Source organism: Poromitra crassiceps (assembly GCF_964638095.1).
Source record: "Poromitra crassiceps genome assembly, contig: HAP1_SCAFFOLD_699, whole genome shotgun sequence".
NCBI classification, from domain to species: Eukaryota; Metazoa; Chordata; class Actinopteri; order Beryciformes; family Melamphaidae; genus Poromitra; species Poromitra crassiceps.
In genome coordinates, this window is record NW_028151709.1 from 42,508 (window position 1) to 57,309 (window position 14,802).

General features: G+C 43.6%; 1 protein-coding gene across 1 annotated transcript in view; it reads left to right on the plus strand.

Annotated features, from left to right (window-relative positions):
* Positions 1-10,382, plus strand: part of LOC310771487 (sodium/hydrogen exchanger 1-like) — a 30,669-nt gene extending 20,287 nt beyond the window's left edge. The window contains exons 6-8 of the mRNA XM_083664087.1: positions 80-177; positions 358-508; positions 8,905-10,382. Coding sequence (XP_083520213.1) covers positions 80-177; positions 358-508; positions 8,905-8,987 — 332 coding nt within the window. The 3' untranslated portion in view covers positions 8,988-10,382. The remainder of the gene's footprint in view (positions 1-79; positions 178-357; positions 509-8,904) is intronic.
* Positions 10,383-14,802: the final 4,420 nt, after the last annotated feature.

The following is a 14,802-nucleotide window of genomic DNA, read 5'->3' on the forward strand; positions in this document are numbered from 1 at the left end:
ATGTGATTTTTCACTCAGTTATGTTGGTGGCTGTTTAGCTCTGGGAGCATTGATGCTACTTCACTTTCTCGTTGTGCAGCTGGTCTTCCAGATATGTCCATGTCAGCTTTGGTGAGGGACCAAATTGAAGGAATCACACCTCTGGCTATCTCAATGATACCACCTGAGCAGTTTAGTGTAAGTCTTAAATGACTATTATTACTAGTTTACTGTACACTGACCTGACTTCCACAAAACAAGTCTATGGAGTTCTATTCAGCTTTTGTTCTGGGACCCGAAATGTCTTGTTATCTATGTTGGTGTGTTCATCTTGACAATTCGTGCCTCCCCTCATTTGGCTCATGTCACCTTCTGCAGGTGGTGTTTAACCCGAACCAGATCAGCATGTTCTCCTATGAGCAGGCTGTGGCAGTAACAGCTGAACAGGAAGCAGCCCTGTCAGGTAACCAGTGGAAAGCCCTGGGTATTGTGCTGTCACCCTGGGAGGACAGGCCTGCCGACTTCAGAGGTAAACCACTGCAACTTGGATCATTAAAAAAATAAATTAAAAAGCCCATTGATAAATTAGAAACATGTACTTAAAGGCCCATTCCGTTGGTTCTGGCGAGAAATAAATGTGCACAAAGTGTTTATTATTGGCACTGAGTGAATGCGCCTTGACGTCACTTAAAAATGGCGACCAGGGGCGTTTCTCTCCGACCAGCCGTTCAGAAGATACATGGAAAACCGCAGTTTCGAAGTGGATAGCATCTCCCGCCACAGCTAGAGGATGTGACGTCTCGCGCGTTCACGTCGAGCTTGTCTCTTGTCTAGACGCTAACAGGAAATGGCTGAAGTAGCTTTTAACGTTACGCTCGTCGCTAGCTGCTAGCTAAAGGAAACAACAAACACAGACTCCAGAAAAAGTCCAGACTAAATAAATAAATATTTATCTAATGAAGCCCGTCTGGCCAGACAGCAGCAATGTGACCGACATCGGGGGGGAAACTAGAGTCAGGACTGTGTTTTCGGTTCATGAAGGGAACTTGCTGCTTGTAGCTACTGTAATGTGGTTTTGACCAGATAACGTTAGCTGCTTGCTAATGGATTTTCAAGATTTTTACTGTCACTCCGTAGTACAAGTATCTGACCACCTGGTCAGAAACTCTGCTAACATTACCGTCTTGTGTGAAGTAATGCAACCCTAACGTTAGTACCGTTATGCTTATGGTCATGGAACATTATTGTTTGACTGCATTTAGCTGCGGTGGTGAGTCGTTAGCTTCATGCGGGGGTCACCCCTATGTTCCCACAGCCCAATGTTCCCACAGCCCTATGTTCCCACATTTCTAAGATTTCAGCCCTATGTTCCCACAGCCCTATGTTCCCACATTTCTTAGATTTTTTTTTCTTCCAAAATAAGGCCCTGTGTTCCCACATTTCCCAACAATAGTCTTGTTGCACAACCACACCAGTCTCAAAGTTTTGTGTGCCTTTGATCATGCAAGAATACACATGATCATGAAAAAATACACAATATGACTAGCACTAGTTAGCAATTCATCCATATCAGATTTGGCCCCAGCCCCCTAAACTACAAGAAGTGGTTTGCACTAGTTAGGTCACTTGTAAGCAAGTCGCTTCTAATAAACGATCTGATTACGAGTCATAAACTGGACCTCATGTTCCTCACAGAGACCTGGCTTGATCTAAACAACAGGGAATATGTTCTTAATGAGTCAGCCCCACCTAACTTTAACTACATTGACGCCCCCAGAGTCGGTAAGAAAGGGGGAGGAGTAGCTATTATTTTCTCTGATGCTTTTCAATGCAAGCAGGTATCGTTTGGCGACTTTTCATCATTTGAATATCTGGCCGCTGTTCTGAAGTGCTCTCCCTCTATTTTACTACTGATTATATACAGACCACCTAAGTACTCTAGTAGTTTTTTTGATGAATTTTCAGAACTCCTTTCTATAATCTCCATAGAACATGACTGTTTAACTATTGCAGGAGATTTTAATATTCATATTGACAACCCCAATGATAATAATGCCAAAGAATTGAATAACCTCCTTGACACTTTTGACCTGTTACAACATGTCTCTGGGCCCACTCACAATCGAGGCCATACCCTAGATTTATTTATCACCAAGGGCTTTGAGTCATCGTTTCTTTCAGCTAGTGATGTTGCTCTGTCCGACCATCTCTGTATTTTTCTTGAACTCAAGATCACCCCTATCGCTCTTACTCGGTCAAAAACCATCAAAAAGCGTTACATCAACGAGAGCACTAGCACACGGTTCATGGAGGCTTTCTCGCTGGCCCCTTCCCTCTCCTCAGCCTCTGTCAATGATCTCCTAGATAACTTCAATTCTAAAACCCTAAAGGCTATTGATGCTGTAGCTCCCATTAGATCTAAACTAATCTCCGGTAAGAAAAAAGCACCATGGAGAAACGCTCCCTCTGTAAATAACAAAAAAAGAGATTGTAGGAAAGCCGAGCGCAAATGGCGGAAAACTAAACTTCACATCGATTATGACATCTATAAAAATAGTCTTCACTCCTACAACCAGGAACTAAAAAATTCCAGAAAATTCTTCTTCTCCGACATTATCAGCAAAAACACCAATGACGCTCGCACTCTTTTTGCCACTGTTGACAGGCTGACAAACCCCCCCCCACAAATTGCCCCTGATCTTCTATCCAATGTCAAATGCAATGAATTTGCGACCTTCTTTAGGGATAAAATTATAAATATCAGACTAACTATTTCCACATCAAGAACAAATGTGGCTCCGCCGCACCCACAGAATAGGTGCTTAATTAACATGACTCAGTTCAATGTCATTGACCACAAGAAACTAGAAGAAACGATACGAGGCCTTAAATCCTCATCGTGTTGCCTAGACACCCTGCCAACAAGCTTTCTAAAAAATGTCTACAGTTGCCTGGCGACCGACATACTGAAGATAATTAATACCTCTCTTCTTACAGGCATTTTCCCAAAATCTCTAAAAACTGCAGTTGTTAAGCCCTTGCTAAAGAAGCGTAGCCTCGACCCCTCTATAATCAGCAATTACAGACCAATATCAAATCTTCCCTTTATTAGCAAAATACTCGAAAAAACTGTCTACCAACAACTCAATACCTTTCTATCCTCCAATGACCTCCTAGATCCTTTCCAATCAGGCTTCCGACCCCATCATAGCACCGAAACTGCGCTTATCAGAGTTATAAATGACATCCGAATGAACACTGATTCAGGTAAAATCTCAATCTTAGTGTTACTAGACCTCAGCGCTGCCTTTGATACGGTTGACCACGAAATTCTATTGGACAGACTGGAAAACTGGGTCGGGCTTTCCGGCACGGTCCTAGAGTGGTTCAGATCTTATCTGCAAGACAGGAACTACTTTGTCTCCATTGGCAACTACACATCTGACCAAACCAAAATGACATGTGGGGTACCCCAAGGATCAATTTTAGGTCCTGTCCTGTTTAACCTTTATATGCTCTCTCTGGGCCTAATTATGCAAAAAAACAAAATAGCTTATCATAGCTATGCAGATGACACCCAACTCTACATAGCCCTCTCATCGGATGACTATGCCCCCATAGAGTCACTGTGTCAGTGCCTTGCGCAAATTAATGATTGGATGTGCCAGAATTTTCTCCAACTTAATAAAGACAAAACAGAGATAATTGTCTTCGGCAAAAAAGAAGATAGGCTCAAAGTTACTGCTCACCTCGAATCCCTATCTCTGAAGCCAAAGGACCAGGTAAAAAATCTTGGCATTATTATTGACTCTGATCTAAATTTCAACTCCCACATCAAGCTTATAAGAAAATCTGCCTTCTATCATCTAAAAAATATAGCAAGGATTAGAGGCTATATGTCCAAACAAGATCTTGAAAAACTAATTCATGCTTTCATTTCTAGCAGGCTAGACTACTGCAACAGTCTTTTCAATGGTCTTCCCAAAAAAGCTGTTAAACAACTTCAGCTCATTCAGAATGCGGCTGCTAGAGTTCTAACAAGAACCAAGAAAGCTGAACACATTACACCAGTTCTCAAATCCCTGCATTGGCTGCCAGTAAATCTTAGAATAGACTTTAAAATTCTGCTAATAGTTTACAAATCTCTCAACGGGTCAGGCCCACACTACATCTCTGAAATGCTTCTACACTATGAACCATCCAGATCCCTGAGATCTTCAGGCACTGGTCTACTAATTGTCCCAAGGACCAAATCTAAACATGGTGAAGCCGCGTTCTCCCACTATGCCTCTCATAACTGGAACAAACTCCCTGAACACATTAGATCTGCCCCTACTCTGCCTATTTTTAAATCCAAGCTAAAGACCTTTATGTTTACTCTTGCTTTTAACTGCTACTAAACTACTGCCTCTCTCGGCCTGTAATTTTAAAAAGATTTTTCCTGTACATTTCCAACAAATGGACTGTACATGTAATAATAATACTGAAGAGTGCCTTGTAACTTATTTAAAACAGAAATAATGTTTCATGTTTGTTAATTTGAGTATATATTTTAACTAAAACTGTCGGCTGTGTTTTTTATGTGTTTTTTATATGTGCATTGCTTTGCTGCTTGTTTTTTCGATTATTTTTTTGTAAAGCACCTTGAATTGCCTTTGTGTATGAAAGGTGCTATATAAATAAAATTTGACTTGACTTGACTTGACTAGTTCTCATAATGTTCCCACGTTTACTAAGATTTACTTACTCTTTGTCTGTGTGCATTTTAATTTTTAATTTTATTTTATTGTATTAATGAAGAATCAAAAAGGCATTCACAATCCAACTTACACAATGCATCACTACGAATGACTGAGTAAGGTCAAAGAGACAAAAAACCACAAAAAATAACAAAACACAATGTGATCTAAACGTTTCGATGCAGAATGTTCCAATTTGCACCAAATTTGGTGAAGGCGTGTTGCGTGGAACACTTTTTTGTTGATCACGATCTGTCCATAGTTGTTTCTATTGCGACAGTTTGAAAAACCAAATGCACTATTTCGTAAATACTACAGCACGGATTTTCACGATATTTGGTGGAGAGGTGTAGTTCCGACGACCCCCTTATATTTTGATCGTAATTCGCGGCCATGCCCCATTGGTGCTGAGTGGTCCACAGTGTTTGCTCAGATGGCTGCTATTCATGGAAGCTTGATCCCTGGAAACCGTGGAGGAAAGGTTTTAGTTGTTCAGAATTTCTGTTTCCACCGTCATGAAACGAGAGGAGAAAAGATCCATTGGCGTTGCTGGCGCCAGAAATATAAATCTTGAAATAGTCTTCAAAGGACAGCACTTGCAGATTGCCTGTTCCTGGCACAAAAATGTTGAGTGAACTGCATAAATAGTGCAATAAAGGTTGAGTTAACTGCATAAATAGTGCAATATTTTTATTTATTTAAATAAATAAAAAATTAATCTTATTTTGATTGTTTGCTAGTAGCCCTGGCTTGTGGACATGTGCTGTTCTCTGGCATAATTTTGACACGTCCTTTGCTAAACTTAGCTCCTTAAGGCCAAAATACACCGAACATGTATGTCGCGCAAAAAAACGCGCCGCGCCTTTTAGATTCAATTATATTTAATGTAAAGTCTCACACCGGCCGTGGCTTGTCAGCATGCAACGCGCAGCACACGCGCTGCTCTATGTTACGCCACTGTTCTATTTTCAACGCGTTGCTGCTCTATAAAATAGTCAAGAAAGGGCTGTGGGAACATAGGGCTGTGGGAACATAGGCACGCTCCCCTTGATGCTAACTAATAGATTTAGCTATATTTATAGAAATTACCACCAGCCCCACTAATAACGTTACTGTCTTGTGTTGATAATGAATGAATCTAACAGTCGGAAATATGCCTAACGTTAGCCTACTGTCTGTTATGCTTACGGTACATTGTTTGACGGTACCGTACACACAGGGGGAGCAGGCTATTTCCTGGCTTGTGCAAACATGAGTATCCACTTCCCGCAGCCAGCAGGCTCTGACTGCAGTGGGACTGCACATACTAGTAGCATTAGCTTGATGCTAATCGCGGCTAACTAATATTCATTTACATTTATAGAAATTACCACCAGCCCCACTAATAACGTTACCGTCTTGTGTGGATAATGAATTTAACAGTCCTAAATATGCCTAACGTTACTGTTATGCTTATGAAACATTGTTTGATTGTTCAGTTTGGTCAACTCCAGGCATTACCATACATACAGGGGGAGAAGGCTATTTCCTGGCTTTTGCTAACATGAGTATCGACTTGCCCGCAGTCAACGCAAGCCAAAACACGACCAAACATGCCACAATAACGTCCCCTAATTCATCCAGAATCCTTCCTGGGCATCTCGAGGCTGATCTGACCGATAAATTGTCCAGGTTGCCGTTTTCAAGTGACTTTTATGAGTTAACGTTACAAAGCAACGAACAGCTCTGCTGTTGCCAGGCAACTGCTTGTGCGCGTGCGAGTATGGTGCCCGCGCGTCAGCTCGTTCACACGCTGCCTGCAGTTACACTAACGGCCACCGGCGTCAGTAATAGTGAGTTTTGACGGATTGGGCCTTTAAGTTCACAAAAATCACATCATTTGTATGATCTTGGGACAATCCACCAAAATGGGTAAACATGAACAAACCTCTCAAAGCTCAAAACATTCACTTAAATCGCATGATTTGACAGTGGCTTTTCTTTATTTGTAAGACGTTTATTTAAACTCTGTTAGGGAAATGTTCTTTGATTTTTCGAGCGCCTTCATTACATTACATTACATTACATTACGTCATTTGGCAGACGCTTTTATCCAAAGCGACTTACAATAACACATTTTTTGTCAGCAATAGAGCAATCAACTATGGAGCACAGTCTATGACAACTACAACTTCTGAAGGAACAGTGGTACAAGTTTAGGTTAGTGGTACAAGGTTGGTTAGTTTTTTTTTTTTTTAAGAAAGAGAGAGAACGAAGTTAGATCAAGAAGGGCCCAGATGGAGCCTGAACAACACTATCCAGCCACACATTCTAGCAAATAAACTGATTCAATATAAATTGCATAATTCAACCATCGCCTGGTGCATGAGATATCTTGTGCCTCGACCTCAGTTTGTTAGGCTGGACGACACTGTATCAGATATCATCTGGACAAAAACTGGAGCCCCTCAAGGAACAGTTTTAGCTCCTTTTTTCTTTATTCTTTATACTGCGGACTGCAGACATAGTGAGGCCATGTGTCATATGCAGAAATTCTCTGATGACACTGCTCTTATTGGTCTCATCAACAAAGGTGACGATCGGGCCTATAAAAAGGAGATTGATTTATTTGTTTCCTGGTGCGATGACAATTTTTTACTGCTCAATGTTGAAAAGACCAAAGAGCTAGTTATTGATTTTGGGAGGAAGAAGGCAGAAGTCTCCCCTGTCATTATTAAAGGGCTGGAGGTAGAAATAGTCCAGTCTTATAAGTATCTCGGTGTCCACCTGGACAGTAAGCTGGACTGGAAGAAGAACACAGATTCTGTGTTCAAGAAGGCCCAGTCTGGACTTTTCCACTTGAGGAAGCTTAGATCATTTGACATCAGCAGGTCACTTCTTCATGTGTTCTACCAAGGTATCCTAGCTAGTGTCCTTTTCTATGCTGTGCTCTGCTGGGGGGGCAGCCTCACTGTCATGGACAAAAATAGGATAAACAAAATGATTAAAAAGGCAGGCTCAGTGATTGGCCTTCCCCCTGATTCTTTGGAGATGATTATAGCCAAGAGAACAAGGAGAAAATTGAATTCTATTCTTTCTTATGAAGGCCATCCTTTGTTTAATGTATTTAATGCCCTGCGCAGTTCGTTTAGTAATAGGCTTTTGATGCCTCGGTGCTCTACTGAGCGATTTAGAAGATCTTTTGTTCCTGCTTCTGTAAAATTCTTTAATGAACACTGCTAGCCTTGCTTTGTGAGGCTCTCTCTCTCTCCACTGTATTATTGTTATTGTGCTGTATGTTACTGTTTCTTGTTTGTATCTGTTCTCGCTCTGGTGGCAAACCATGTTTCCCCTCGGGGATTAAGAATAAACACCATACCATACCAAAAGAGGCCTGAAACACAACATGTAGCTAACAGCTCTGAACACATGTAGCTAACAGCTCTGAAACACAACATGTAGCTAACAAACATGTAGCTAACAGCTCTGAAACACAACATGTAGCTAACAGCTCTGAAACACAACATGTAGCTAACAGCTCTGAAACACAACATGTAGCTAACAGCTCTGAAACACAACATGTACCTAACAGCTCTGAAACACAACATGTAGCTAACAGCTCTGAAACACAACATGTAGCTAACAGCTCTGAAACACAACATGTAGCTAACAGCTCTGAAACACAACATGTAGCTAACAGCTCTGAAACACAACATGTAGCTAACAGCTCTGAAACACAACATGTAGCTAACAGCTCTGAAACACAACGTGTAGCCAGGTCTGAAACACAACATGTAGCTAACAGCTCTGAAACACAACATGTAGCTAACAGCTCTGAAACACAACATGTACCTAACAGCTCTGAAACACAACATGTAGCTAACAGCTCTGAAACACAACATGTAGCTAACAGCTCTGAAACACAACATGTACCCAGAATTGCTGGAATCAGGTGTTGCCACACTTACAAAGCAGCTCCTCCCATTCAGTCTTAATGGAGCAACAGAAACTAAGTGTGACGGCATCATCTAAACTGGAACTCTGTTTACTTTGCCTTTTGTTTGTGACACGCCCAAATACAGTGTGACCAATGGGCATTCTATTTTCCAGTTCTATTGGTTTGACCCCTGTGTGTGTGTGTGTGTGTGTGTGTGTGTGTGTGTGTGTGTGTGTGTGTGTGTGTGTGTGTGTGTGTGTGTGTGTGTAGGGAGAGACTCATCGGGGCTGGCACTGAGCCCCAGTCCTCTGTGTCTCATGCTGATGCTGCTGCCCTGCCCCACCATGCCCTGATCTGCCCCCATCCACCCTGGCTCATGACCTCACTCACCCCTGGCAGACGACCTCACTCACCCCTGGCAGATGACCTCGCTCACCCCTGGCAGACGACCTCGCTCACCCCTGGCAGATGACCTCACTCACCCCTGGCAGATGACCTCGCTCACCCCTGGCTCATGACCTCACTCACCCCTGGCAGATGACCTCGCTCACCCCTGGCAGATGACCTCGCTCACCCCTGGCTCATGACCTCGCTCACCCCCACTCACCCCTGGCAGATGACCTCGCTCACCCCCACTCACCCCTGGCAGACGACCTTGCTCACCCCTGGCTCATGACCTCACTCACCCCTGGCAGATGACCTCGCTCACCCCCACTCACCCCTGGCAGACGACCTTGCTCACCCCTGGCTCATGACCTCACTCACCCCTGGCAGATGACCTCACTCACCACTGGCAGATGACCTCGCTCACCCCTGGCAGACGACCTCGCTCACCCCTGGCAGATGACCTCGCTCACCCCTGGCAGACGACCTCACTCACCCCTGGCAGACGACCTCGCTCACCCCTGGCAGACGACCTCACTCACCCCTGGCTCACGACCTTGTTTAACCCTGGCAGATGAGCTCACTCCTGCTCCAGCAGGAGAAACCTCTTCCACCGTGAAGATGATCTCATCTGTCTGTGCAATACGGTATCTCTCTGAAATGAGCAGCACTTCACCATTTCTGTTTGCTTATGAGTTTTGTCATTTATTTGTGTAACTATCTCTTTGACATATCAGCAAACCGCACTGAAGAAACCAAAGGAATATTATGTAATTTAAGAGATTAAAAAATATAGATTTGCACAGTATATCATATAAACACCCGCTGTAGAATGAGTATCCTTACACATGAACCTGAATGAAACCCAGCTGTACCGATGTAGCCTTCTCAGGGATGCAATGCCATACCCAGAACAGCAACTAAAATACTTTAAAGATTTAAAAAGAGTTATTATGAGCAACTCCTTATGCAATACTATGTTGTGCGAACCTGAAAAATCTATTTTTTTAGAAATGACAAAACGTCTGCTATAACATAGCTATAAAATTTGGTACATTTATATCTATCCTAAATTATCTTGTTTAAGTAGCCTTCATAAAGCTTAATAACAACTGATTCACTTGGACTTGTCTATTCATAGTATTCCCATGATGTCACATGCATTTCCGACCAATATGGCACTTTACACTACACACAGCTCATTGGCTGTGTGGTTAATCACCTGTTAATTGATTACAAGCAGACCAAGATGTCTGTGTGGTGATGTCACAGAATACTATCAATAAACCACTGGTCTACTTGTTGCTGTGAGTTTTGTATTGTTGTGCTAACATTCTGGTATGATAAACATGGACCTGGAACCATTCTGCCTATGTTTGAATCTGGTTTTCTATTTTGACACTTATGAGCACTCAGTGCAGACTCAGAGTAGTTAACTGTTTTAATACATGTCAGTTCGTGAATATATTAGTTAATCATTAGATAGTTGCTGATTAGTCGGTCAATTCCTGAATAGAGTGGTTAATGATTAGTAAATGTGAAAATAATATTAATAATTGAAAACAAAATATTCAAAAAAGACTTGAAAGGTTTTAGTGTCCGTACCGGGATTCAAACCACAAACCTTTGGGTTGGAAGGCATGGTCTTTCACCACTGGACTACAGCCCAGCTCAAACACACAGCACATGCAGCAAGTCAAATAGATGTGGTTAAGATCAGGGTTTTCTTAACCACGACCACCATATCAATTGGGTTAGGGTATGGTCGTGGTTAAGAAAACCCTGATCTTAACCACATCTATTTGACTTGCTGCATGTGCTGTGTGTTTGAGCTGGGCTGTAGTCCAGTGGTGAAAGACCATGCCTTCCAACCCAAAGGTTTGTGGTTTGAATCCCGGTACGGACACTAAAACCTTTTCAAGTCTTTCATTGGGAAAGCCATAACAAAACTGCCTAGAGATCCATTGTAAGTTACCTAGCTGATGGTCTAGGGGTTAAGGCGATCACCTTAACAGCCGCATTGTATGCGGAGAAGTGCAGGTTTGATTCCTGCAGGGGATTTGAAGTCGTCTCCCCACCCCTCCCTCCTCCCCACCCCTCCCTCCTCCCCCCCCTCCCTCCTCCTCTCCCCACCCCTCCCTCCTCCTCCCCCCCCCATCTCCCCCCCCTCCTCCCCATCCCCTACTCCCTCCTCCCCATCCCTCCCTCCTCCCCCCCCCCCCCCCTCCCTCCCTCCTCTGCCATCTCCCGGCCTCCTTCCTTCACCGTGTTCTCACTCAACCACTCTACCATCTCTGCAGGGACTGTGCCTGCTCCCCTCTCTCTGCAGGCTCAGTCCCTGCGGAGATGGTAGAGTGGTTGAGTGGGAACAGGGTGAGAGGAAGGAAGCCGGGAGATACATAGATAGATGGCAGAGGAGGGGATTTTGTTGGAGACGGGAGGAGGAGACGGGAGGGGGGGGAAATGGTGGTGGACAGGTTGGAGGGGTGAGGGAGACAGGAGGGAGTGAAGGGGAGGGAGACAGGTGGGAGTGAAGGGAGGAGGTTGGGGGGGGAGGTGCCTCTCTTGCTATTCTCTACGCAGGTGCAACCTCCTGCATTGTCTTTGTCCTCTCTGTCCTCTCCTCCCTCATGTCCTCTCTCTAGCCTCCCTACCTCCTGTCTGTCCTCTCTCTCTCTCCTCCTGTCCTCTCCTGCCTCCTCTCTCTAGCTCCCTGTCTGTCCTCTCCTCCCTCCTGTCCTCTCCTGCCTCCTCTCTCTAGCCTCCCTACCTCCTGTCTGTCCTCTCCTCCCTCCTGTCCTCTCCTGCCTCCTCTCTCTAGCTCCCTACCTCCTGTCTGTCCTCTCTCCTGCCTCCTCTCTCTAGCCTCCCTCCTGCCTCTGTCCTCTCTCTAGCCTCCCTACCTCCTCTCCCTCCTCTGCCATCTATCTCCCCGCCTCCTTCCTCTCACCCTGTTCACTCTACCATCGCTGCAGGGATTGCGCCTGCAGAGGAGAGGTCCTCCGCCTTAACCCCTACAGCCTGGGTAACTTACAATGGATCTCTAGGCAGTTTTGTTATGGCTTTCCCCACAAAGGTTTTATTGTACTTTATAAATTCAACAGATCACTATTCAAAACTTGACAAGACAAAACTGAACTAAACCAGTAGGCTAAGCCCCTGCAAATGGGTCCAGTTACAGTATGTAGGCAGCAGTCCTGGTGCCTTCCCCTGTCAGAAGCAGGGACATGAATCTCCCATTGAAGGATGCAGCCCCTCCTATGCCAGTTTGAGTTTTAACCTCTGTGTGCCCATGTAGTCTGGGCACCTTCCACCCCGCTTTTTGTCATGGGGGCGTAAACCCCGGACCCAGAATTAACACCGGATGGCAATGCGCCTAACAACGTCTTTGTTGCCGTTAGCTTGACGCGGTGATGTTACCTAAACTAGAGTCTGATCAAAACAAAGCTAGCGTTACATAAAACAAAACGTTTATGCAATATGGCATCTCCGCCACCACCGCCTGACACACCGGTCAAAACGGTGAAAGAGGATTCTGATACTTGGGTCAAATTGTCAAGTTAACGTGAAAGTTGACGAGCTAGAAACGCTGCCATCCGGTCTAGGGCGGGCTCTAGGCGGGAACCAGTAGGGTGACAAAATCAATTGTGGGCGGGAGCCAGGCTCTTTCTCGCCGAGAAGAGCCTGGTGACGCGAGGTTAGTGCCCATGGGACAGTGATGAACTCCATGCTCACATAGGCTATATAGGCTGTGCGTGGGTGTGTGTGTGTGTGTGTCTGTCTGTGTGTAGATAGATAGATAGATAGAGAAATAATCCGGAGCCTGATTTTTTAATTAGGTGATTGCCCTAATTACCTAATGATGTCAGTGATGATGTCATCCTTCCTGGCTGAGGCTAATAAGTTCAGTGATGATGTCATCAGTGATGATGTCATCCCACTGATTATGTCAGTGATGTCATAAATCACTGATGTCATAAGTGATGTCATCAGTGATGTCACAATGAAGTGACATCACTGATGATCATCAGCATTGTGACATCACTGGTAGCGCGCTCGATTCCTAGTATATAGTGTGTGTGTTATGTTATTACTGTTGTGCATAATTATCACTGGAAATATCGTGTGCTTCCCAGTGCGCGCCCCACCGCCTTATTAGTCATGAGATTGTATTCATTTTTATTTTTACTACAGTTATTGTTATTGTTATTATTGCTACTGTGTGCACCCAATCTCTCTCTCTCTCTCTCTCTCTCACTTGGTCAAAGCAGATGGCCGCCCACCTTGAGCAAGGAGTGTTTCCTTTCGCCAAGTGCTCGCTCATGTGTGAGCATTTTTTCAAATGTTGGGTCTAAAATGAAAAGCCCATGACCTGCTCGAGCTATTATGAAAAGTGTCTTGATATAACTTTTATGATTTGGCACGATATAATTTATATAGGTAATACAAAATTGACTTGACTTGGATCGCAGTATTTTTCAAAATAGCTTATAGTTCAACATCATATATAAAATTTGGTGATTCGTGATTATGTCACATACTGTGTATTGTGCACTTGTGCCAATCAGCCCTAACCCAGCTACCATCACAGACTGTGAAAATCTTATATCAGATTTTTGCTGATTCCTATTTCTATCTCTCTTATCTGGAAGTAATTCCATGCAATATCTCCAACTTTATCATGTTTAGGTGTTATACACCCCTTACCATTTTCCCCCCACAACCCATCCCTGTGTCTCCCCATATGTAGGCCTATAAGGATTTGGGTCATAGGTTTAAGGTAAATAAATAAATAAAACATAAATTTAAAAAAATCACTCGAGCAACTGGACTGCCCAACTGTGATGTCATCAGTGATGTCACTCGAGCAACTGTGATGTATGTATGAGCCGATAGGCTATATGAGCTTTCATCTGTGAATAAGGTCATCTAGTGGTCATGGTCAGTCATTACAACATCCCAATCATCACTCTTCATTTCAAATGCATTGTTGCAAGATAAGAATAACGTGGTTCTTTTAATAAATTAAGTGTAGTTAGGCTAGTGGAAATTAATGATTCATGATCTCACAGAGTTCTGACTAATGTTAGTAATAGTAGGCCTACATGGCCCTCAGATCATAAAGTCTCAAATGAACCCATTTCAGCCTTAAAGAGGACATGAAACATTTCATTTCAATTCAGACAAGACACTGCTTTCAAGTCAAGTCAAGTCCTACCTATCTTTACCTAGCTAGCTACCTAGCTACCTAAATTTGCCTAGCTATACCTACAGATGCTGTCACTAGGTTGACTGTACACTATATACCGGTAGAATGTTTTGATGAATCAAAACAACCACAATGCAAGTCAGAAACACAACAGCATGTGCTGTGAGCCTGTTAGAATTCCAAATCGTACCACAAACACTTCAACTTGCCTGTACTCCACTACCCTACTGTAGGCCTACTGTACAGTCAACCGTAGTGACATCATCGTGCAGTGCCCTAGTTGGCGAAAATGTGTGTAAATGTCAGACTTGAAAGCCGTGTCCTGTCTTGTCTGAGGTGAGATGCAAATTAACTCATCATGATCAAATGTTTAGTGTCCTCTTTAAAGTTTCATCTTTCAATTATCTGGAAGGGGAGGGCTGTTCAAACTACGTTTGACTAAGTGTTTTACTTTGAAGATCTGTTGTCTTCCTAACGTGAAAAAAAACTGAAAAAAAGATGGTGCTAGAAGGTTCCTGAACATTGTGGACATTTCTCATTTCTGGAGAGGAGATTGAGAAAACACTGAGGCATGA